General features: G+C 38.9%; 1 protein-coding gene across 5 annotated transcripts in view; it reads left to right on the top strand.

The window, feature by feature from the left end:
* KAT6B (lysine acetyltransferase 6B) overlaps nucleotides 1-22,384 on the top strand; it is a 180,657-nt gene that overhangs the window by 130,372 nt on the left and 27,901 nt on the right. For 3 of the 5 annotated variants that reach the window (XM_070364760.1, XM_070364759.1, XM_070364758.1), the window contains exons 8-13: nucleotides 2,806-3,737; nucleotides 4,733-4,854; nucleotides 6,851-6,966; nucleotides 8,904-9,045; nucleotides 12,218-12,379; nucleotides 15,548-15,641. In XM_070364760.1, coding sequence (XP_070220861.1) covers nucleotides 2,806-3,737; nucleotides 4,733-4,854; nucleotides 6,851-6,966; nucleotides 8,904-9,045; nucleotides 12,218-12,379; nucleotides 15,548-15,641 — 1,568 coding nt within the window. The remainder of the gene's footprint in view (nucleotides 1-2,805; nucleotides 3,738-4,732; nucleotides 4,855-6,850; nucleotides 6,967-8,903; nucleotides 9,046-12,217; nucleotides 12,380-15,547; nucleotides 15,642-22,384) is intronic. The other 2 variants (XM_070364762.1, XM_070364761.1) reach the window with 2 other exon arrangements.

The following is a 22,384-nucleotide window of genomic DNA, read 5'->3' as shown; positions in this document are numbered from 1 at the left end:
AAGGGATGAGGAATATTTCTTCTTTTGCATAAGCTGTAGAAATCTTTTTGAAAATAACATTTAAAATTACAGTTGGCATTTTGAGGTCTTCTGTTGCCAGTATCTGTGATGCTTAGTGACATTTTTCAAGCAGCAGGACAGAAGCAGAATATAAGAATTGGAAACACTCATTGTGCCTACTTTATTACTGGCTGAGCATTAAAAGAGCTTAATTATATAAATATTTTTATAGGAATTTTTAAAACAAGAGAGGGATTTGTTCACATCTATAATGACTCTCTTTTGTTACCCCAGATAACATTTTAGAAAAATACTCGTTTCTGGTGCTAATGTAGTATTACAACTTTTTAAGATCCCTTTTATGAAATAGAAGCTTCTGAGAAATCTGCAAATGACTGTCCTAATGTTTGCCTCCAGAGAGTTAGACAGGACCATTTGGTATGTGCACATGTATACAAACATATAGACAAAATAATATATTTGCAGTAGCATGCAGTCCTATTGTATTGGCCAAAAAATTCATTCGGGTTATTGCATACCATCTTAGGGAAGATCCAAACGATATACTTTTTGGCCAACCCAATGCTATGTTAGCCCCATTTCCTCTAGCCTGTGGCCATGTGGTTGCCATTAAAGCCAAATAGAACATTTAGCTGGAATTACTGGAGAAGTAGAGAAAAGAGTTGTAATGAGTGTGTTTGTTTTTTTAACCCATGTAGAATATAGAACTGAATATCAGCATTAGGTAAGGTGTTTAGAAATGAAATCTGTAGACTTGCATATCTGAAGCAGCTGTCTGTAAGACCATTGCCTTTCTCTTTGGGCTTAGTGAAAGGGTCATTGCAATGTAGAAATGAACAGGAACTCTACACACAGTGAACAAACACCAGGTGTCTTACTTGCTTACTCTCCCCTCTCCCTTAGTTTTATCTGGAGCAATTCATTTTATTATTACCTGGTCTCAGGAAAACAGGATCCTCCTGCACTTCTATCTCCCAAAGGAGAAGTAGAAAATGCATGCTCCTTTCTAGAGTGTTTTGTGAAACTTTATGAAAATCTTCTAACTGGTGGCCATTCTAATGTGGAATTTGTGTTAATTTGTAGAGGCAAACATGAAACATATTCATGAATAAAATCTTTCATATTAGCATCACTTGAAGTAGGAATTACGTGTTTTTGCGTTCATCCAGCGTTAAGCATTGTTCTTGAAATGGGACTGTATCCTCAGGGCCCAATTTAAAAAACTGAATTAGGATATAAACTTTCTAAACAAAGGACACAGCTGAAAATTACATCTGGCACCAATCCTAACTTTTTGTTTGTCCAAAATTGTCCTTTGAGCTTAGGAATTTTTAAGACAGTCTGGGGAGTTTTCCTTTTTACATGCTTTATAAGCATATTATCCTTTCTGGGCAATCGATTCCAGATACAGTCCAAATGTAACATTCTGATGCAAAACGTTTTATCCTGGATGAGTTGTTTACTGGTGACTCTCAGTGTGACACTCGAGATCTCCAGCTCTAACCTGATTTGGCTGACTCGGTGGCGTTGGGCGAAGCTCTTGGCGGTTGAGCTGCTTCAGATGGGCCTTAGTAGCTTGCTCCATAGACCTACGCCAGCCTCCCCTTTAGGGCGACCGCTGAAATTGTTCATCAAATCTCTATGTACAGGATAACCACTAAACTATGCTCTTCTTTTTGTAATTACTTAAGATATTTTTATAATTTAAGATCATATCATTTTCAGGCTTCCATTTCTTCATTACTAGCCGTCAGCTCAACTGATAATTTTTAAGGTCCGTTCTCGGGCCCCAGCACTGCCATAATTCACATGCACATGTTTCTGTTGTATAAAATTCTGCTGCAAAACGGGTGGCTTTCCAAGCCCTAGCCTGAGGCGAAGGCAGGCAGCTGCCGTTCCTGTAGGCAGCTGTGCTAGCAGAGTGACCTCCAGTCTCCATTGAGCACACAGCTGTATGAGCAGAACCAGCATCACAGGAACTGAAATAGCAGTCAGAACCAGTGTGTAAAGATTCTGATGCCAGGTGTCTGATAATGACCATGGTAAATGTGCTGCTTCTCCACCAGACTTTCCATGTCATGTCTGACCCGCTGTAGCTTTTCTTTAACCATTTCTTCAGTTTTTTGCTATTGTTGTCCTTTTTTCAGCAATATTTTATGCTGCAATTAATTGTCTCCTCTACTTAGAGAGTATTATTGGTTATCTTATCATCCTAAGCATAAAATTCTAAGAGGAAGAGGGTATTTTTTTAATGTTTACTTTAAAAAAAAATTAATTTATAGTTAATAACTAAATTCTGTTTCTATAAATTTTCCATTGGAGTTAAAATTGCTTCTAACTAGAGATTATATAAGTTTCTTCTTGCACTTCTAGATAATACTTATGACTTCTTTCCTTTAATACTTTTTTTTTTAAAGGCATTTCAGAAAATCACAATTATGTATCATGACACAAGGGGTAACATTTTTTTATTTAATTATAATGAAACCATTGGGTGATCTTTTAATCTCCTCAAAAATTTTCTTACTTATAATCCCCTTGGGTCCACATGATTCTTCCAGTACCTGTTGGACAGGCCCTGGCAGAATCATGACTTGCTAGCGTAGTGGCTGCAACAGAGAAAAGCACCTCAGTGAAGGCACACACACAAGCAGGGCTTTAGGGTCACAATTCAGTTTTTTAAGTTTAAGCCCTTTGACTGCATCTAGTTGCTATAAACTTGTGTTAGATACCTTTATAATTTTATTATTAAATGCTGATACTATTCTCTAAATTTTTGCCTAGGTCTGTAACCAGTGATGAAGGATCCATGAATGCATTCACAGGAAGGGGGTCACCTGGTAGGGGTCAAAAGACTAAAGTCTGTACCACACCTTCATCCGGTCATGCTGCATCTGGGAAGGACTCAAGCAGCAGATTGGCTGTTACAGACCCCACTCGGCCTGGTGCCACCACCAAAATCACCACCACCTCCACCTACATTTCTGCCTCTACACTTAAAGTTAACAAGAAAACCAAAGGGCTCATTGATGGCCTTACTAAGTTTTTTACACCATCACCTGATGGTCGCAGATCACGAGGTGAAATAATAGACTTTTCAAAGCACTATCGTCCAAGGAAAAAGGTCTCTCAGAAACAGCCATGCACTTCTCATGTGTTGGCTCCAGGTACCACACAAAAGCTAAAGCCTCCACTTTCTTCACTCCCACCCCCGACCCCCATCTCTGGTCAGAGCCCCAGCTCACAAAAGTCCAGCACTTCTGTTCCTTCTACCTCTCCTCAGAGTTCCTCCAGCCAGTCCAGCGTGCCCTCCTTTAGCAGTCTTACTAATAACAGCCAGCTGAAGGCACTCTTTGACGGACTCTCTCATATCTATACCACTCAGGGACAGTCTCGCCAAAAGGGACACCCAAGTTATGCACCGCCTAAACGTATGCGTCGTAAAACCGAATTCCCTCTCACAGCAAAGTCTAAAGCCCATTTCTTTGGAAAAAGAGATGTTAGAAGTAGGTTTATTTCTCACTCCTCCTCCTCTAGCTGGGGGATGGCTAGAGGGCGTATTTTTAAAGCAATTGCTCACTTCAAGCGAACAACTTTCCTTAAAAAGCACAGGATGCTAGGCAGGTTAAAATATAAAGTGACCCCTCAGATGGGGACCCCCTCACCAGGGAAGGGGAGCTTGACAGACGGAAGGATTAAACCTGATCAGGATGATGGTAAGCAAAAGGTCAAAGCTCCAACCAAACCTGCGTCCCGTCCCTTTCTCCCCAACCCCCGGAAAAAAAAGAATCAATCAATTCCTATTTGTCACATAGGTCTTAGCTATTTCTCTTGTTCTCAACTTCACTTTCATACAGAAGCAGTGAAACTTTGACCTTTTTCTAATGCTGACTAAACCTCCAAAACATTGTTTTTTCAACTAATACTCTCCCACTCTGGTGATTTCCTTCCATTTGTAGTGACACTAGGGCCCCCCCAGATGCCGTCATAGCGTTGCTTATGGCGCTGTGGTCCCGCATGAGCAGCCCCTGTCGCGCTTCCGCCACGCTCCTCCCCGCGCCACCTCTCCAGCCACAGCGCTGTGTGGCCTCGTGCTGTCCGCGCTTCCGGCAGCGTGGACGTCGGCTCCTCGTTTCCCTCTGTCCATTGCTTTCTCATGACAAAGTTCATCCTGCTTCCTTCTCAACAGAGCCTGATCTGTGATTCTGTGATGTGTGCTTTTTTGGATGTGAGTGTGTCTGTGTGTGTATTCACCTCAGGGAGAAAACTGATTTCATGATTTCATTTAACAAATTGGCCCGTTACATTTGGTATCCTTTATATAAAACAAAAGCCAAACTGTGTCATTGGGACAGAATGATAGATTTTATTGTCTCAAACATGATCATGGGAATTCTATACCTAGACATTGATATGCCTTCTAATCTTGGTTGAAAACTGTGATTTTGCTTTGTATTGCTCTTACTTTCCTGCGTTTGTTTACTGAAGCTATAAGAAGATGACAGTGATAATTCAAATAATTTGGGTACGGCAGGGAAAAGGTACTGCTGGATCTATGAGTAGCGCTTAGACGTAAAAGCTTATAAAGCTTTAAAAAAAATAAAATTCCCTATTTGCCCACTGTGCTAATTTGGTACCATTTTGGTAATTATATGGTGGTTATTCATGATGCAAGTCAGTAAATACACTTTCTGCTGGTTTTAAATGACAGATACGGAAATCAAAATAAGCATCAAACAGGAAAGTACAGATATAAATGTGATTGGAAACAAGGATACCGTTACTGAAGAGGATTTGGATGTTTTCAAGCAGGCCCAGGAACTGTCTTGGGAGGTAAGGCCAGGACACTGCATTCCAGAAACTAAGATAATATATGACTTTTGTATCTGACTGTTGTGAAATTAACTGCCTTGATTTTATAAAGAATCCCCTTCAAAATCCTTTGTGGTTCTTTAACTGCTACTATCATTTCTGTTAACTGTACATTCAAAAGTTCTGTCTTTGAGTTGTCTTCACTCTCACAAGTTGGTAATGGCTCAGCTAGTCTCACAAAATAGGCCAGAGTAGCAGTTGTTGAGGCAGATTTTGAAAAATGCTCCTGGTGGCTCAGCGGATAAAGCATCTGCCTGCAGTGCAGGAGACCCAGGTTCGATCCCTGGGTTGGGAAGATCCCCTGGAGAAGGAAATGGCAACCCACTCCCGTATTCTTGCCTGGAGAATCACATGGACAGAGGAGCCTGGCAGGCTAGAGTCCATGGGGTCCCAAAGAGTCAGACACGACTGAGCGACTTCACTTTCACTTTCTAGGGGTAAAGGAATAGATTTCTGATTATTCTTGCTCAAATTAAGAAAATAGCCCTTTTAAATAGCTCAGTGAAAGAAGAAATCACTTTTAAATTGACCGGTGCTTCTTCCCGCTCAGACGGCCAACAATACGAAAAACGTCTCCTGATTTTAACTCCTGGGCATTGGTGAAGACAATATTATGTTGCATGATCAGTTGTAATTACTTTTATTTTCAATATCCAGTAATTTCTTTTAAATGATTTCCCTAAGATAGTAACTCTACTTAGCTTATTTTCACCAAAACGTTGAAAGGAAGGGCTATTGGACTTGTCAGAAACAAATTTATTATGGATTGTGAGTTTTTCTGTTAGTAGACCACATTTAGCAGCCGACTCATTGGAAAAGACTGATGCTGAGAAAAATTGAAGGTAAAAGTAGATGAGGGCGGCCTAAGATGAGATGGTTAGATAGCATCACTGACTCAGTGGACATAAATTTGAGCAAACTCCAGGAGATAGTGAAAGACAGGAAACCCTTGCATGCTGCAGTCCATTGGGTCACAAAGAGTCAGACACGATTTAGCAGCTGAACAAGATCACATTCTCAGGGCACGATATTTATGGATCAATTACCTGCTCTACCTCACTTCCTTTTGTGGGGAGTAGGGGTCTGTCTGAAGGTTCTTTGAACTAAAACTTGAAGTTTTAGTAGAAACCACTTGGACTAAATATTTGTGCTTATTTCTCCTTGAGGGGCCATTGGATATTTCCATTCCTCATTCTGCATTCTTTGTAGTGTTTTTCCCTTTGGCTAAGATAAAATATATCCCATACCCTCACCACCACCCACCGAGCCACCCCCGCCCCCCAGTCACTGAGATTTGAAGTCCTTAAATATTACCACTTTGGGAGATTGTATCTGGCATTCATATTTAAACATGATGAACAGCAAGAAATTACCTGAAAGTTACTGCTAAACCTAAAGCCTGTTCTATCCAACCCAGTAACCCTGGCTTTTCCATTCAAGAACATGTCTTGGCTGTGTCAGGCACTGAGCTAGATTCTGGGAATGTCCCGATGAATCAGGCAGGCAAAGTTCTAACCTCCTGCATGAGTGTAAAAGGAGATGGGTGTCAGACTGCAGACTTCAAATTGGTTATTTAATTACAGTTGGGGTAAATGTTACTTGGTGGAGAAATAGGAACTGTTAACAGTGTGACAGTGTGTAATAGCTGCATCATCTTAGAATTTCCTCAGATTTAATACACTATAGCAGATTATTGACTGTTCATAGACATTTGTATGTTTTAACAGGTACTCACTTTTTTCCTATATTGGTAATACTGTTTCTTAAGAGTGTTTATATATGAATATGATACAAAGTTGACTGTTGTTTCACAAGGGCCTATAATGTTTTTTTCAACAACATGAAAATTCACAATTATGGTTAGCGTTGGTAGATTTTCATATCCATTGGTGAAAGAGCCAAAGTGTAAGTGAAGAAATCCTCTTCTGAGACTTCTATTTTGTTTTCTTTCTGACAGAAGATAGAGTGTGAAAGTGGAGTAGAAGACTGTGGCCGGTACCCTTCTGTAATAGAATTTGGGAAATATGAAATCCAAACCTGGTACTCCTCGCCTTACCCACAGGAATATGCAAGGTAATGGAATAAGCCTGGCGGGTGTGCAGCCTTGACGTCTCACACGTAGGAAGGAGCCCTCTAAAACTGAAATTAGGTGATTTTTTAAGACGTAAATTTTGAGTGTCAATTTCAGGTGTTTCCAAAACTATTACGTTTGTCAGCACCTTATAGCAGTCATTGTTCTCGATAAACACCGTATGCTCCTTAGTTACACCATTGTTGTAAATTTCGTCTTTAAACTTCCAGTCCATTTTTTTTTCGCTCTTGATTAACTGGGGAAATATTGTTTGTGTAAGAAACCAAATCAAGAAAAAAAAAATGTAGCCATTGTAAAGTATTTGGTAGTTTCTTCTTGGTTGCCTTTTGCATTTTCCTAATTAGGCCTGTTAGTTTTATCTCGTGATTTCTGGCATTTTATTGTCAAGTATTCTTTTTTTTTTTAACGTAAATTAGAACAAAAGACCTGGAGGAGGAATTGGCAACCCACTCCAGTATTCTTGTCTGGAGAATCCCATGGACAGAGGAGCTTGGCGAGCTACAGTCCACAGGGTCGCGAGAGTCAGACACAACTAAAGCGGCTTAGCTCTTAGCATGGGTAGCAAGAGAAGGGAATGTGGAAGAAAATAGGTGGGAGTGGGTAGCCTTCAGAGGCTTGACTTTTAGAGCCATCTGTGACTAACTTGCTAAAAATGAAGACAAAATAATGGTACTAGGATTTTCTTTTGTCCTGAACTAAGATTAGCTGTGAAATTGTCTTGAATTAATGTATCTAAAAATGGGTGTTTTGTGAACAGATTTTTTTTTTTCCTTCAGGTATGTCAGGGCATACTTCATTAGTATCTTCTCAAATGCTTTAGCCTGCAAAGTTTGGTAATCACAAATTTACTTTTCTTCTAGAATAGATATCACCCTTTTCTCTTTCTCATGGGCATCTGCCCAGTCATCTAACTGGAGAAAATGGGGAGGATTTCTAGAAGTTAAGTGGGAGACTAAGAGTCAGGGGTTTTGGTTTCTGCTCCCAGTTTATATTGCTCAGCTCCGTGTTCCTAAACAGTTTTTGAAAAACACCAAACACCAATGAGCTTTTATATGTATGGATAATCATAAGTCATGTTGTTCTGAGAGCTTTGGATACATTTTGTATATGAATCCAAGATTTGAGATTTCCATGATGAGTCTGTCTAGTTCTCCCCAAAACCCTTCTCCCCATGTTTATATCCCAAAGCCCTTGAGAATGCTTCCAGGCATTCTCTTTTAAATACAAGTAGTGTCCACCTAAGCACCGCAGGGCACTGGTTAACAAAATGGTATCATTTCTAAGGAGGAGAAAAACTCAGCAGACGTGAGAAAGCTGATTGTCTAATGTTACTCAGAGTCAGTGGAATTGGTAGGAACAGATAAGGTCATTTGACTTGACTGCATTTAGTGCTTTAGATTGTGTATAACTGATAGTAACCTTAAAGTTACCTCATCCATAAGAAATGGAGACAGCTAAATTCTAGGACTTCCCTGTCTTATAAGTACACAGATCACTTTAAAAATAATGAGTTCACTTCTCTCTGAAAAGATTTGTTATCATTACACACCACTGATTATATGTAATATTGAAATCATGACATTAAGTGTGAAATTTGAAAAATATACATGGATGACAGGATGCCATTGTTTTTAGAGTCATAGTTCCAAGTCTGAAAACCTTTTTTCTGTAGGACATTTCTAAGGAAAGAAATGATTTTTTGCACAGTAAAGACAGCAAATACTATCAGATTGAAAAAATAATGTGAAGTTTGTACGTTCTGTCTACTACTGGCTTTCTTTTTCCTTTTTAAACTACTTCTTTCAGATACTATTATACCGCCTTTGTGTGGCTTAGAGAGAATTGAACAATGTTTAATATTTCCCCCTGAAAGGAATAACCAATCAGATTATATTCTTTGGTTTTAAAATTTCAACAGATTACCAAAGCTTTACCTGTGTGAATTCTGTCTTAAATATATGAAAAGTAAAAATATTTTATTAAGACACTCAAAGAAATGTGGATGGTTTCATCCTCCAGCAAATGAAATTTACCGAAGGAAAGACCTTTCAGTATTTGAGGTAAGCATGTGTAAATAAAAAACTCAGCATTAGAAACCTAGTGCTTCTAATTGTTGACTATGTACTGATTTGTTCATAGAAGGTACAATGTTTATTCAATTTTGACACTGAAATTCAGACTGCTTTTTCAAATATCTCCATATTTTGAAGTGTTTTTCTAACCATGTTAAGCAACCTTTGAGATTGATGATGAATTCCTACTTCATCACATTAACTTTTTTGTCTTCTCCCAAATCCCTGTCTGCACCAGATATATTCACCAGTGAATTTATGATCTCCTTAGCTCTTTGTAAATTCTACTCTCTTTGGCAGGAGAAATTAGCTTTGTTCAGCAGCTCCAGCCAGTGTCTGGCAGGTGCTCACTCTTCCAGGGAATTGAGCAGCTGTACATATCTCCTCAATACACAACCACCTGTGTTTCCATCCACTTCTTGGCAGGGTGGATAATCCTTTTGGTGAGACCTCAGCAGATGTTGGGACTCCCTCCCTTCCCAGTCTGGGTAGGTGGCCACCCCTGGAGAACTCTGCTGTTCACAGGAAGCCCGTGTGGCCATGTGTCTGTTATTGTGTGTTCTTGAAGACATGTTGTGTTTTCAGAAGTGATTTAGTAGCAGAAGATCTTTGCCGGTATATCGTTTCATTGTTTGATCATGTTTTGTTGTCAGTTTCAGGGATCCAGCTTAGCTGAGTCACTTGTTCCTTGAAGAGTCCATGCCTTTCTTTGCTATTATTGCCTATTCACAGGCCTTCTCAGTTCTCTTACTCTGGTTGACCACTTCCATCACCCTGCCTTATTATCCTTTCTGTTACACATCTCAGTCATTGAGTTCATTCCTGAGTGCTCAGAACAAGCCTTCCCTGCACAGCAGATATGAGCTCCTCTTTCTCCAAAATAGTTTTACTTTAGGGTTCTCTTTTTCGGAGTTGTTCAGATTAGAAATTTATTATTCTACCCCCACATTTCTCTATAATTCTGGTCTGTAATGTCTTGCATTGAATTTAATGTAGGGGAGGGTCATGCCTAGGTTTCTCTCTTGGATCAGGCTCCCTGTCTCAGACAGTCTTGGGCCCATTGCTTTTTCCCAAGACTCACCAGAGAAACACGTGTATTGTGTCTTATGATCTTTCTGAAGCCCCTCCTCCTGGTTAAATCAGGCTCTCTTGGCAAGCTTGAAGGGAGAAGGGTTTTGTTGCTGGGAAGATTTGATGTGTTAGTCCTTACTAAACGGGAGGCACAAGGTTTCTCACCCTGGGGGCTGTTTACGTTTTGGGCTGGACGATTCTTTGGTATAGCGGGCATTGTAGGATGTTTAGCAGCATCCCTGGCCTGTACCCACTAAATGCCAGTAGCACCAAACCCCCTCCAGTCAGAATATCCAGACAGCCAATGTCTCTTGAAGGACAAAATCACCCACAGTGAGAACCACTGGGCTAAAGGGAGAGGCAGATGCCCGTTGCTGTCCTGTTGTTCATCCTGGGATGCTAACAGGCCAGCCCCAACCAGTTGAGACAACAGAGCTGTTCTCAGTTGAAGCTTAATTAATGAATGTCACAAGTTCAACTTAACTGTTGGCTCCTTCCTTGATGCCTTGGAAGCTTTCTTCTAACCAAAATAAAATGAAAATCAGTGTCTCATTGTTTCTCAAAGGACAGAACACATTGTTGGCTTTAAGTAATTGTTAAATAAATCAGCATAACTCTGCCAGAGGGGGTGAACCTCTCATAAATCCAGGAAAAGTCTTCTCGGGGTAAGAGAATCAATCTTGTTAGGCTAATGAGAATGCTCTAATTCAGGGTAGGTACTTTGGGACCATACATAGATAAGAAGGGAAAAATCAGAAGCAGATCTGTAAATTTTTTATTCATAAAAATAATTGAAGGAATTGGATTGGATAAGTGCCAAGGTCCCTATTTTAGAATCTGAAATAATACTAAGAGTATAGCATGTGGGAAACTTTTGTCTTTGCAGTATCCTTAGTAACTTATAAAATAAATGAATAATAATCACAGATTACTACTTTCCTATCTTTTCTATATCCCTCTTGAAAGCATGTCATTTTAGACTTTTCACAACTGGTAAGACTTTTCAGCGTTGTCATCTCTCTATTTTTCTGGTTCAGGGATACATACATCTCTGTCTTTCCTTTTTGTAATATACTACCATTTCCAAAAGGACCATACTCCCAAAAACTTACTTTAATTAAAGAGAGAATTGTATCCTCTGTGCCTGTTGCCCATATTTGATCATGTTGCCATGTGTGGGACCTAGGTATCATCCAAGGGAAATGGTTATATGAAGTCTAAAAATAATCTGTGCATTATGAGAACTGGTGTGGTCCACAGGAGACTCAAGAATGATCAAGTTCATTGTCCAAGAGCTCTGGTTAGCAAATATCCATTTCCCGTAAGAAAAGTGCTAGGGAAATTCTTCTTGAATCTGCTGTGCTTTCTGTTTTCAACAAGTAACTACATTTGATCAACGAAATTGGCATCTATGCCTCGCCTCCTGTCTGTAACCATCAGTGTCACAGCTTGATTCTTTTATTTTGAAGAGAAGTAGACTGTAATCATGGTACTCACTGTAGGTTAAAATTCATCTCACTTTCTCTGTAAGTATTCCCAACATAGAAATTTTATCTTTTCCAATTATATTTAAAATGATGCTTGGGATAAAACCAAAATGGAAGCCTCTTTTGTGCATCCACGTCTCTGAGGAATCAGAATAATATAGTTTGTTTTATTTTTATGTGAAGCCCTTTGGAAACAACATAAAGTTTAACCGACTCAAGCAGCATTTTGATTGGTTTACGTTTCTTTAATTCAGGTTTACTTGGTTCAAATAGAGAAGGCATGCCTACTCATTTTTTTAGTTGTAATAAATAGTAAATAAAAATTACTCCTTTGTTAGCAATGTGTGGCCTTTCTTCAGGAAGTGTAAAGAGAAATTTAAGCTGCCTTAAATTTACCCCAATTTAAGAGAAAAGGTGGAATTCTGATTTGCCAAATGACAGCTATTTTCTGGTGAACTTTCTTGGTTAATGGAGTGTGTTAATTGTTTAGTTTGGGATTTGAAAAAATAAGTATATGCTTTCCAAAATACCATATAAAAGAAACAGTTTTATATTGAGTGGTATTTTTATGTTAAATAATGTTGTCTGTTTCTCTTTGCTAGGTTGATGGGAATATGAGCAAAATTTATTGCCAAAACCTTTGCTTGTTAGCCAAGCTCTTCCTGGACCACAAAACATTGTATTATGATGTCGAGCCATTCCTTTTTTATGTCCTTACAAAAAATGATGAAAAGGGCTGTCATCTGGTTGGATACTTCTCTAAGGTAAAACAAGAGCCAGTATGACCTTCATTTTCTTTTTCAGAATGTTTTTGGTAGAGTCCAATTCTTCAAACAGGGCCTTTTTATGACTCTAATTTGAATAAATGACATGTTTCTGAAAAGCTCAGATTCTTATTCAGAGCTCATTAAGAAAAACACGCACACAAAAACCATGAGCATTGTGCCTAGGAAGTGTGTAAAAGACCTCAGCACTGTTAGCTGTGTTGACTGTCAGCATTCACGTAATGTTATAATTGCTGCCTTGCAGACCACCTAGCATCTTTCATTTTCTAAATTTTAAGCTTAGTGCCCCTTTCCTCCTAAGTGGTATCAACATGAAGGTTTCAGTATAATGTAGCATTTAAAAGATAATTCTCTTTTCTCCTTGTTGCATTCCCTCTGTGGTCTTCAGTATCTCAGTGAGTTGGAACATTGGCATTTGGACAGTTAAGCTGATATAATGGCTGGTTTTACTCTTTCGTCTGTTACTCTCTGTGCTATTGTTTTAAGATCTGAAGTAGCCTCCTCTTTAGAAAGCCTAAGGATCTCCAGCTATTAATATAGGGGAGCCCTTGACATATTGAGTGGCCATAGTTTGTCTTTTTCACGTGGTTCAGAGCAATTATCTCACATTCTTCTGTTCAAAGGCTTCTGAGATACATTAACTTGTATGCAATAAAAGGAATCTGAGTTTGGAGATATTTATCAGGCTAACCTTAAATTTTCTTAGGTACTTAGGAAATAGTTTAATATGCCAGAATGGTAATTATAAGATTTCTAGGGCAGAATATAAATGCTCCAAATCCTATAGCTTATTTATTTTATGATATATGTTTACATATTAGGTGATAAGTGAATTTTAATTAATCTACTATTGCATAATGGAACACCTAATGGAATTGTCGTTTTCATGGAAGGTCAAAACTTTGCATATAGAAGTTTTTCTAAATTTAAGAAACAACCCAGAGACCATAAACAGAAACAGGAATAAGTGACAGCACTCATGGGAAACGGCCTCACCATTTTAATCCATGTGTTTGGTAAAAATCCATGTGTTTTCTAAAATGAAAAAGAAGACTGTTAAATTTAATAGGTTACAGATGATAGAGAATTAATACAAAGGAAAGCAATAGCTAGAAATTTATATAATTTATAGAACATTTTACCTTCTGTATAGATGTGTCCAAAGAATTTAAAAGAATTTTTAATTTTTTCTCCAAAGAATTAAAAAGAATAATGGTCATGACTGTCCTTTCTGTTTGAAAATGGTGTTTCTTTAAATCTATCTGCATTTTAAAACAAATAGTGATGCCCATTGACATTGTTCTGCCTTATGTTGAATTGACCTCTAGGTCTTTGGTTCACAGTAACTCTTGGGGTTTGAGTCCTCTTTGTCACAGGGCACCCAACATTTTTATTTGCGTGCATGGTCAGTCTGACTCTTTTCAACCCCATGAACTATAGGGTGCCAGGCTCTGCTGTCCATGGAATTTTCTAGGCAACAATACTGGAGTGGGTTGCCATTTTCTTCGCCAAACATTTTACTTAGAACAAGCTAAACTTTTTTCATTTTGTCACTGTTTCTTTTATAGTATGGCAGCAACTGCTGTCATTTCTTACCATACTTGGAATATTAAAATATCCTTTGCAAGTGCAGTAAAAGAAAATCTAAAAAACAGCCATGCTAAAAGACTAGATGCAAATTAAGCCATATTCTAACATCTCGGTTGGAGTTTAAAGGACTGTGGCCCTTTGAGATTAAACCAAATTCTAGATGTTATAGCCAAAGGATGGCTGAGATGACCTAGAAAAGTTGAGTGTAAATCATTACATGCATATATCTTTCTAAGCATGATGACTCAAAACAGGAAGGAAAGAGGGAGCAGTTGTTTAGAGTTTAGCTGTGGTAACATGTGTTTAAAGGCAGGGGGCAAGGATGAGGGGAAAGGACCACTTTGGGGTTAGATTTCCAAAAATGCCGTACAGGTAAAAATAGTTTGGAATAGAGAAAAGACTTGTGTCAAGGATGAATCCTTTAGCTCAGAGTACCCCTCATTTTAGATACAGTGACCCATTTGTCTGACTTTGCAAAACAGACTAATTATGTGAATCCTTGCCGTGGGTGCACACATCCAGTGATGGGACCGTCCGGTTTCTTAGGAAAATTGACATACAGGATTTCTTACTTGTCATTTCTTGGAGACTCCACAGACAGCACCAAATGTGCAAAAGTTGGGAGCACATCTTTTTCACAAAGAAATCTTTAATGCTGCCCTGTAGTGTTTTTTCCTCCACCATTTCCTGTGATCTTTCAAATAGGTTCATTAAAGATCTGGGTGTTCCAAAGTAATTCTTTGATGTGGTTAGTACCATTTGTGGTTAATCTAATTTGTGGTTTATAGTTGGCCAGAGCATTCACAACCTCAAAAGCCTTTTCCAGGTCTTCTCTGTGTAGGTTTTGGCGGCTTCTATGTACTGTGAAGAAAATGTTGCTGCTCTGATGCCATAGCCCATGAACATTGCAAATTTTCCCTGAACTACAAGAACCATTTCCACTATATTCTCTCCAGTCTTCCTCCTGGTTTCAGACTGTTGGTAATATGTTGGCCTCACTTTGGTTTGGAGGCTTGGGGATTTCTTCTTGTTGTTGTCTTTTTTGTTTTGTTGTCCTTCTTTGAAATATAGATTATTTCTCCAGCGTTTTACTTTGACTGTTTATTCATAAGAGAAATGTATTGTGCAAGTCTTCCCACACAGACACTGTTTTAGTTTCACTGTGGCCTTTAGCAAGGTGCTCTTAACTGATCCCGCTGGGTGACTCTCTGGATCTTCCCCCACCCCCTCTGCCCATCTCCCAGGTTGCTTGAGCATAGAAAACCTTTCTTCCATACTGTGCTGTTTCATTTGACTCACATTTCCTTGGATTCTTTATTCATATTTCATGGTGCTGACTTTCAAGAATAAAGACGTAATTGAGAGGCATGCCTGGAGTGCGCAGTTTGTTTTTGGCTGATAGTTTGATTGATTAAGATGGTCGCATTATTCTGCTTGATCCTGACCCAACACGTCGGCTCACCTCAGTGGACCGTGGTATATGGACAGCGGCAGGTGCAGGGAATTGCCCGCTTTAGCAGCGCTCTGACATACTTGATCTGTTTCTCCTCCCCTCAGGAAAAACTTTGCCAGCAGAAGTATAATGTCTCCTGCATAATGATCATGCCCCAGCACCAAAGGCAAGGATTTGGACGGTTTCTCATTGATTTCAGTAAGTGAAGTACTGTATTTACTTTCATGATCCAGGGAGCTGATGGCTATTAAAGGAGAGCAGTACTTAAAACTTTATTTAACCTACTTTGTTGTTTTTATCAACAGATAATGGGTTTTCTACTTATATTTACATAGGTTAGAAAATCTTCCTCAAGTGAAAAATGTATTGCTGCTCACTATTGTACTCTAGGAAATTGAGACCCCATCTCTAGCAGTGTCACCAGCTCACAAAGCCATTACCCTGAATGAACCGGCAGAATTACATTCCATTCTGTGAGGCTCATGCTCATTAGCACCAAAAGAGGCAATTATTTGTGATTAAAGCCAGAGGAAGTGTTATTTAAAAGGATTTTCAGCTTTCTGAAATTCTGCCTATAATCTTGTGCAGTACAGAGCAGAAACAGGGATTTTTCTGTTTAGAAAAACAATTCTATAGGTAGCCTATCCTTGGAGCCTCTCTAGTAGAAATAAATATCTTGTTTTGTTTATTTCCCTTGTCTGTTAGGGAAATTACTATGGAAATGTTTGTATTTAGAGGTTGCCCAAGTAATACTTTTTATACACATTGTATCTGCTGAGTCTCCTCGATGAAAATCGGAATACTACTTTAAAGTATGCATAAAATAATGTTTAAAGAAAGTTGGTTGTTTATTTCCTCCTTTGTTTATATTAGATTGGATGTGTAAATACAGTATTAAGGCTGCATTTGGAGATTTTATTCAAACTATCCGGGTAACAGGAAGACCAGGTATCTTATGATAGTAATCACTTCTGACCATGTGAAAATCTGTCGCTAGGAACTGTGTGCTTCTTCATTACCAGAGTTAAACTGAAAGAAGGAAAACACAGCAAATCATGTTATCTTCATAAGGTACATCAGATGCAAAACCAAAATGTAAATATACTCAAGGAAAACCACGGAGTGACATGTTGAGTCTAAATCTATATTATTAGATGTTGAAATATGAAATTTTGGGTGTAAAAAATAACTATATAGCAGTGTTGGGCTGATTTGTATAATTTATTGACATTGAAAGATGGTATTCTTCTTTGAAGTATTTTAATTGATTATTTTTATATTTTCAGATGATATTTCTAGTCATTAATTCATTACCTTAGTCTTACTCTTCTTTCTTGATCTAGTTATCCCACGAAAGGTCGTCTTACCAGAAGTTCACCATTTTATTTTACAGCCCCAGTTGTAATGTGTTCTACAGGCAAATCCAGTTGTTTTATTTTGGAGCTTTTTGTGGCCACTGTTCACAAGTTGTCCCTAATAATTTTGGGTATGCCTCGCAGCCGTTTGAGCCTTGAATTTTGGATAGCATTTGCATGCTTACAGAGTAAGGCAGGCTACTTAGTTCAGTATTCGTGATCTTCCAACAGCTAGTTCCAGCCTCTCTTTGGGGCTTTTTCATGTATTATGTTGTATATTAACCTCCATTTCCTCAAATACTTTGAGCAGGTTCCCATATTTCCATTGTCTCTGCTGGGCCTTCCTTAAATGACCACTTCCTCCTTTTCTAGCCTCAGTCTATTCAAAATCCTACCCATTGTTAAGAACTGGCTCAAGAACCTCCTTTTTATTTTTTTCTTAATTGGAGGATAATTGCTTTACAATGTTGTGTTAGTTTCTTCTACACAACCACTAAATCAGCTGTAAGTATACACACATATCTACTCCCTTTTGAGCCTCCAGCCTCTTCTTTTTGATCCCATCTCCCAGAATTACATCCTGTTTTTTTCTTGGCTTTATATCTCCGCAGTGTAGCACTTAGATTCAATTCATTCTTTTGTAGTAATTATTTGATACAAGTGTCATGCTTCCAGCTTGCTGTAAGCTCCTTGGATACCTTCTTTATATTCAGCAGGGCAGAGCACTCAGTATTCTGCATTAGATGTATTTTTGCTCATTTGAATGGAATCTCCAAAGTGATATGGTCACTGCCCATGATGATTGTCTACCTAAAGTTTAAAAGGGACTGGTACTTACCAGGTAAAAATGCAGGTCTCTAAATATAGTAGCCACTTATTTGTTCAGCATGGTCTGGTACAGAGGCCTTCTGCATAAAATAACAACCCAGGAACACATGCCAAATCTGTATGTTAACCATTTTAGTGAAAACTGTATTAGAGTCTACTCTGTTCTTTAAAACAACTAGGGAACACAGTGGAATCTATCTGGATGGCTCAAAGCCATCATGATGAATGCCATCCATTAGGGTGCAGCCAGGCAATGCAGTGCTAAAAGGTGTCATTTTAGATTTTCTCTTTCATGTACCCTTGGCATCACTGCACTGGAGTGGGTTAAGAAGTATGGTGAGTGATTTGAATAAAGCTGAAAGGGGATTGGTGCTGTTTCTTCAGAGAAGAGGAGATCAGGGGAAGAATTTTATAGCGCTCAAAGAAAATGGGGACTAGTATAAACCAAACAAATTCAATTTAAAACCAAAAAATAATTCCTTGGCTGCACACGTTTTAAAGAAGATAGAGTAGGCTGCTGCCAAAATTGATAGCCTCTCCTCGTTTGGAGTTACTTAGAATAATAGTAGATAAATATCTTTCTGTGATGATTAGATCCAGTCTTTTGCAGAAGGAGGAGATAAACCCCATGACCTCGCATAATCCTTATCGACCTTATAATTCAGAACTCAGGGCAAAACAGATAACCAGAGTTACAGATTATCTTAAATCTGCTCTGTTTTTTTTTAAGGAACCTTTTAAGGGTTAAATTTATTTTATCTCTACTTGTACATGAGCCTGAGGGTCTTGTGGTCTGGGCAGGTATTTTCAGTAATTTAAAGAAGGTTGTAAGGCATGAAATCTCTATTTGGTTTATAATAACTACTGGTTCAGGAAGCTAAAACAAGACACCAGTAGAAAGAAAGCTGTTCACTGCCCAGCTGCCCACTGGCACACAGAATTATAGACATGGGCACAAAATGATGAGTGAATATAAAGAACTGTGACTCTAAAGCTCTGAACACTGCTCTCAACAGATGGCATGGTCATCCCAGGACCAAATGCTGTCCTTGGAATAACGTTACTGTGTGTGTCTTCCTAGGACAGCTTGTCTGGGATGTGTCAGAGCAGGGCTTGCCCAGAGGTCATCTGCAGATTGGCCCAAGTGACTAAGGGCACCTACTCCCAGTCTGCTCAAAGCCAACTCATAGGTTTGTAACTCTGCCCAAAACTTCAGTCAGAAGTGGATAGCAGAAGGAGTGACTTGTCATGGGTTGAAGCTGATACTCTATTTCTCTTTCTCTCCTGCTTTCTAAGATTTCCCTCTCTCCCTCAGTTAGAGAATTTCAAAGTCCTCCCCTTCTCTGTGTCCACACACATATACATACAACTCTCCATCCACACCAGGCATCTCACAACTCCAGAGAAGCCCCCTTCCCTCAAAACTTCTGTGATTCCTGCTTCCAGGTCTCCCAGGGTGAGGCAGTAGCGTGTCTCTGCCAGGCCGTGCCCTGTCCCTGCTGCCAGAGCCCCCCAGCCGTGCGTTTCCAGCTTACTGCTCTCCCTTCAATTTTGAAGTACTCTCAGACTCAGAGGAAAGTTCCCATCTACTCCACCCCAGACCCCCAGATACTGACATTCTGTCACATTTGCTTTATTGTTCTCAGTCTTCCTCTTGCTCCCTCCATCCCCTCTGTCATTCTGTATTTCTTTTCCAGAATCATTTGAGAGTAAATTACAGACCTGTTGCACTTTTACCCTTACCATTTCAGTGTGTTCTTTAAAAAAAGAAAAAAATGCTCTCATACAAAACCATAAATTATCAAAACCAAGAAATTAATGTTGATTCAGCATTATCTGTTATCTAATCTACCTATCTTGTTCAAATTTCAAATGTTGCCAGTTTTCACTTATGTCCTTTCCAGGGGGAAAAATTTTTTTCCCCAGTCCAGGATCGCATGTTGAGTTATTATATATCTTGAGTTATTTGGAATAACACCTTAGTCATTTTTTGTTTTGTTTTGTTCTTACCTTGACATTTTTGAAGTATACAAACCATTTTTTTACACATTGTCCCTCAGTTTGGGCTCGTTTGAAATGTTTCCTCATGAGTAGATTGGAGTTCTCGATGTTTTGGCAGGAAGACACAGAAGTGACGCTGGGTCCTCCCGAGCACCTCCCAGCAGGATCACATGATCATTTCTTTGTCCCATTACTGGTGTAGGATGATGCCTTTCAGATTTCTTCACTATAGAATAACACTTTTCCCTTTGTAATCAGTAATACCCTAGTAAGAAATACTTTGGAATTAAGTAAATATCCTGTTTCTCATCCAATTTTTACCTACTACTTTTAGTGTTTATTTATGATTCTTATCTAAAACAGTTATTACTTTTGTAGTTACCAGATAATGATTTTTAAAGTCCCAATGTATCATCTACTTACTTGTTGATATTTGCTGTAAGGAAAGTGAGTGAAAGTGAAAGTTGCTCAGTTGTGTCTGACTCTTTGTGGCCCTTCCTTTGTGACTCTTCCATGGACTATATGGTCCATGGAATTCTCCAGGTCAGAATACTGGAATGGGTAGCTGTTCCCTTCTTCCCAACCCAGGGATCAAACCCAGGTCTCCTGCACTGCGAGCAGATTCTTTACCAGCTGAGCAGCCAAGGAAGCCCAGAGCTTCCTTTATTAATTTTTTTAGTTAAATAATCACTTCATTTATCTCATTATCCTTTAATTTATATAATTATGGATTACTTAATGAATTTTTATTTTATTCTATGGATTATAACCTGTAGCTGCCATTATTTATTTTGATATTCAGATTGCCCCAGATTTATTCTGTGCGAACTGCTTCAGACTGGCGCCTGTGTCCTTCTGACACGTCTGATCCTTCCTTACTTTCTGGTACAACAAACATGATGTGCCAGATTCATCTTACTCTCTCTCTGACCCAGCCCTGGAATCACACATTTCTATTTAAAAAGTCTTTAACTCTTTATGGTGAAAAACAGTGTAAAAACCAAGATCTGAGCACTTAGGTGTCCATACTGCTACTGGGTGTCATTGCTTCTAAGGCCTCTCAAGGAGGAAGAACCAGGAAAGAAGAGAGGTATGTTTATGTGTGTGTATGTATACACACACACATCCCTGTTATGAGTTCACTGAGCCTTGCATTCAGATCAACACCTCTGCAGAGTTTTCGTCTATCCTTCCGTATTATTGTGTTTGCAGCTCTCTCGTAGTGAGAAACCTGATTTCCATTACCTACAGTATTATTTATTAATGTGCTTAGTCCTAGAATACACATTAAATCATTTTAGGATTGCTAATCACATCACTGTATAAAACAGACCTTCTAATGAGAGGTCAGTAACTGTATATAGTTCTTCATGGCTTTACCTGAGTACAACTGTTTTCAAATGTTAAGAATATAGAAGAACATGATTTTCAAAGTTGAAACTGAATGAAAGGGTATACTCAAAGAAGTGTTACTCCTTCCTCAGTCCCATTCCTGAGCCTTTCCTTCAGGTCACCAATCTTATTAGTTTCTGTTTATCCTTTCATTGTTTCTTTTGGTACAGATACTTATGGAGCAGTGATAATCTGCTGTATACACTTTCAGTTGTTAGGACTGTGCTTGGTGGGGCAATGGGTGGGCAGTGACGCACTGTCTTTTACTTAGGCCCGCAGAGCCAACACCCTGCCTGGGGAGCAGGATGCAAAACCCAGGCTCCTGTGCTGACCCAGGAGAGACCCAGGGAAAACAGCTGATTCAGCAGTAGGTTGCAGAACATTGTGCCAGGGAGTGGTGAAACAGGCTGGCGAAAGCACGTACTTGTGTGTTTGTGTAAACGCATTTATCTGATTCTAAACTGGATGATGAAGAAGGATGAGAGAAGATTCATTTCTTACCTTTTCATTCAACCTTGTTGATTGGGAAACCCTACATTCAGCTAAACACAAGCAAGAGAAATGAAGACACAGCTCTTGCTGGGTGGTTAATTAAGTTCACTGAGGAGACATCAGTTGTTGGACAGTATGTTTCTACAATAGATATTGAGAGCTCGGGCATGAGAAGTTAAAGTGAAAACATTCAGGGTGAGGAAAGAGCATATTCAAAAGTGTGAGCATGTACAGAATCCTGTTAGATATTTAGGGTACAACAAAAGAAACTCCAGGTAGATTAAAGACTTAGAGATTAACAACAGAAAGAACATTTAGAAAGTAAAAGAAAGGATATCTAATTATTTATCTGGTCTTTAGATGGTCATGGACATCCTAAGCATTAAGAGAATGAAAGAAATCACACACAAAAAATAGACAGACTTCACTGTATAATAAAGTAAAACTTCTATATGGGAAAATATTAATATTTAAAAGCAAACATAATAGGAAAGATGTTTGCAACAAATATACCAGGTGAAGTTTTGTTATCTGTAGTATTTAAACAAATATAAAAGTAAAGGTTTTGATAGTGTTAAAACATAAACCCTAATGGGAAAGTGAGCAGAAGTCATGAACACAAAATGTGCAGAAGAGGAAAAATCATTGATGGCAGCAACAGCGCTGACATTAAGTGTCTAATATGTGTCAGTCACCGTCATAGGAGTCTGTCCTCACATCACATGTTGAGATGTGTGCTTTTAGCCTCATTGTCAAGGGTCCAGAAGTAGGAAAAGTAAGCCAAAAGAGGTCAGCATTTCAACAACAGCATCCATCGTCATAGCTGACGTTTCTAAAGCACTTACTGTGTGTCAGGCGCATACTGAGTCGCCT

The sequence above is a fragment of the Bos mutus genome, chromosome 28 (assembly GCF_027580195.1).
Source record: "Bos mutus isolate GX-2022 chromosome 28, NWIPB_WYAK_1.1, whole genome shotgun sequence".
NCBI classification, from domain to species: domain Eukaryota; kingdom Metazoa; phylum Chordata; class Mammalia; order Artiodactyla; family Bovidae; genus Bos; species Bos mutus.
This window is presented reverse-complemented; position numbering and strand designations above follow the sequence as displayed.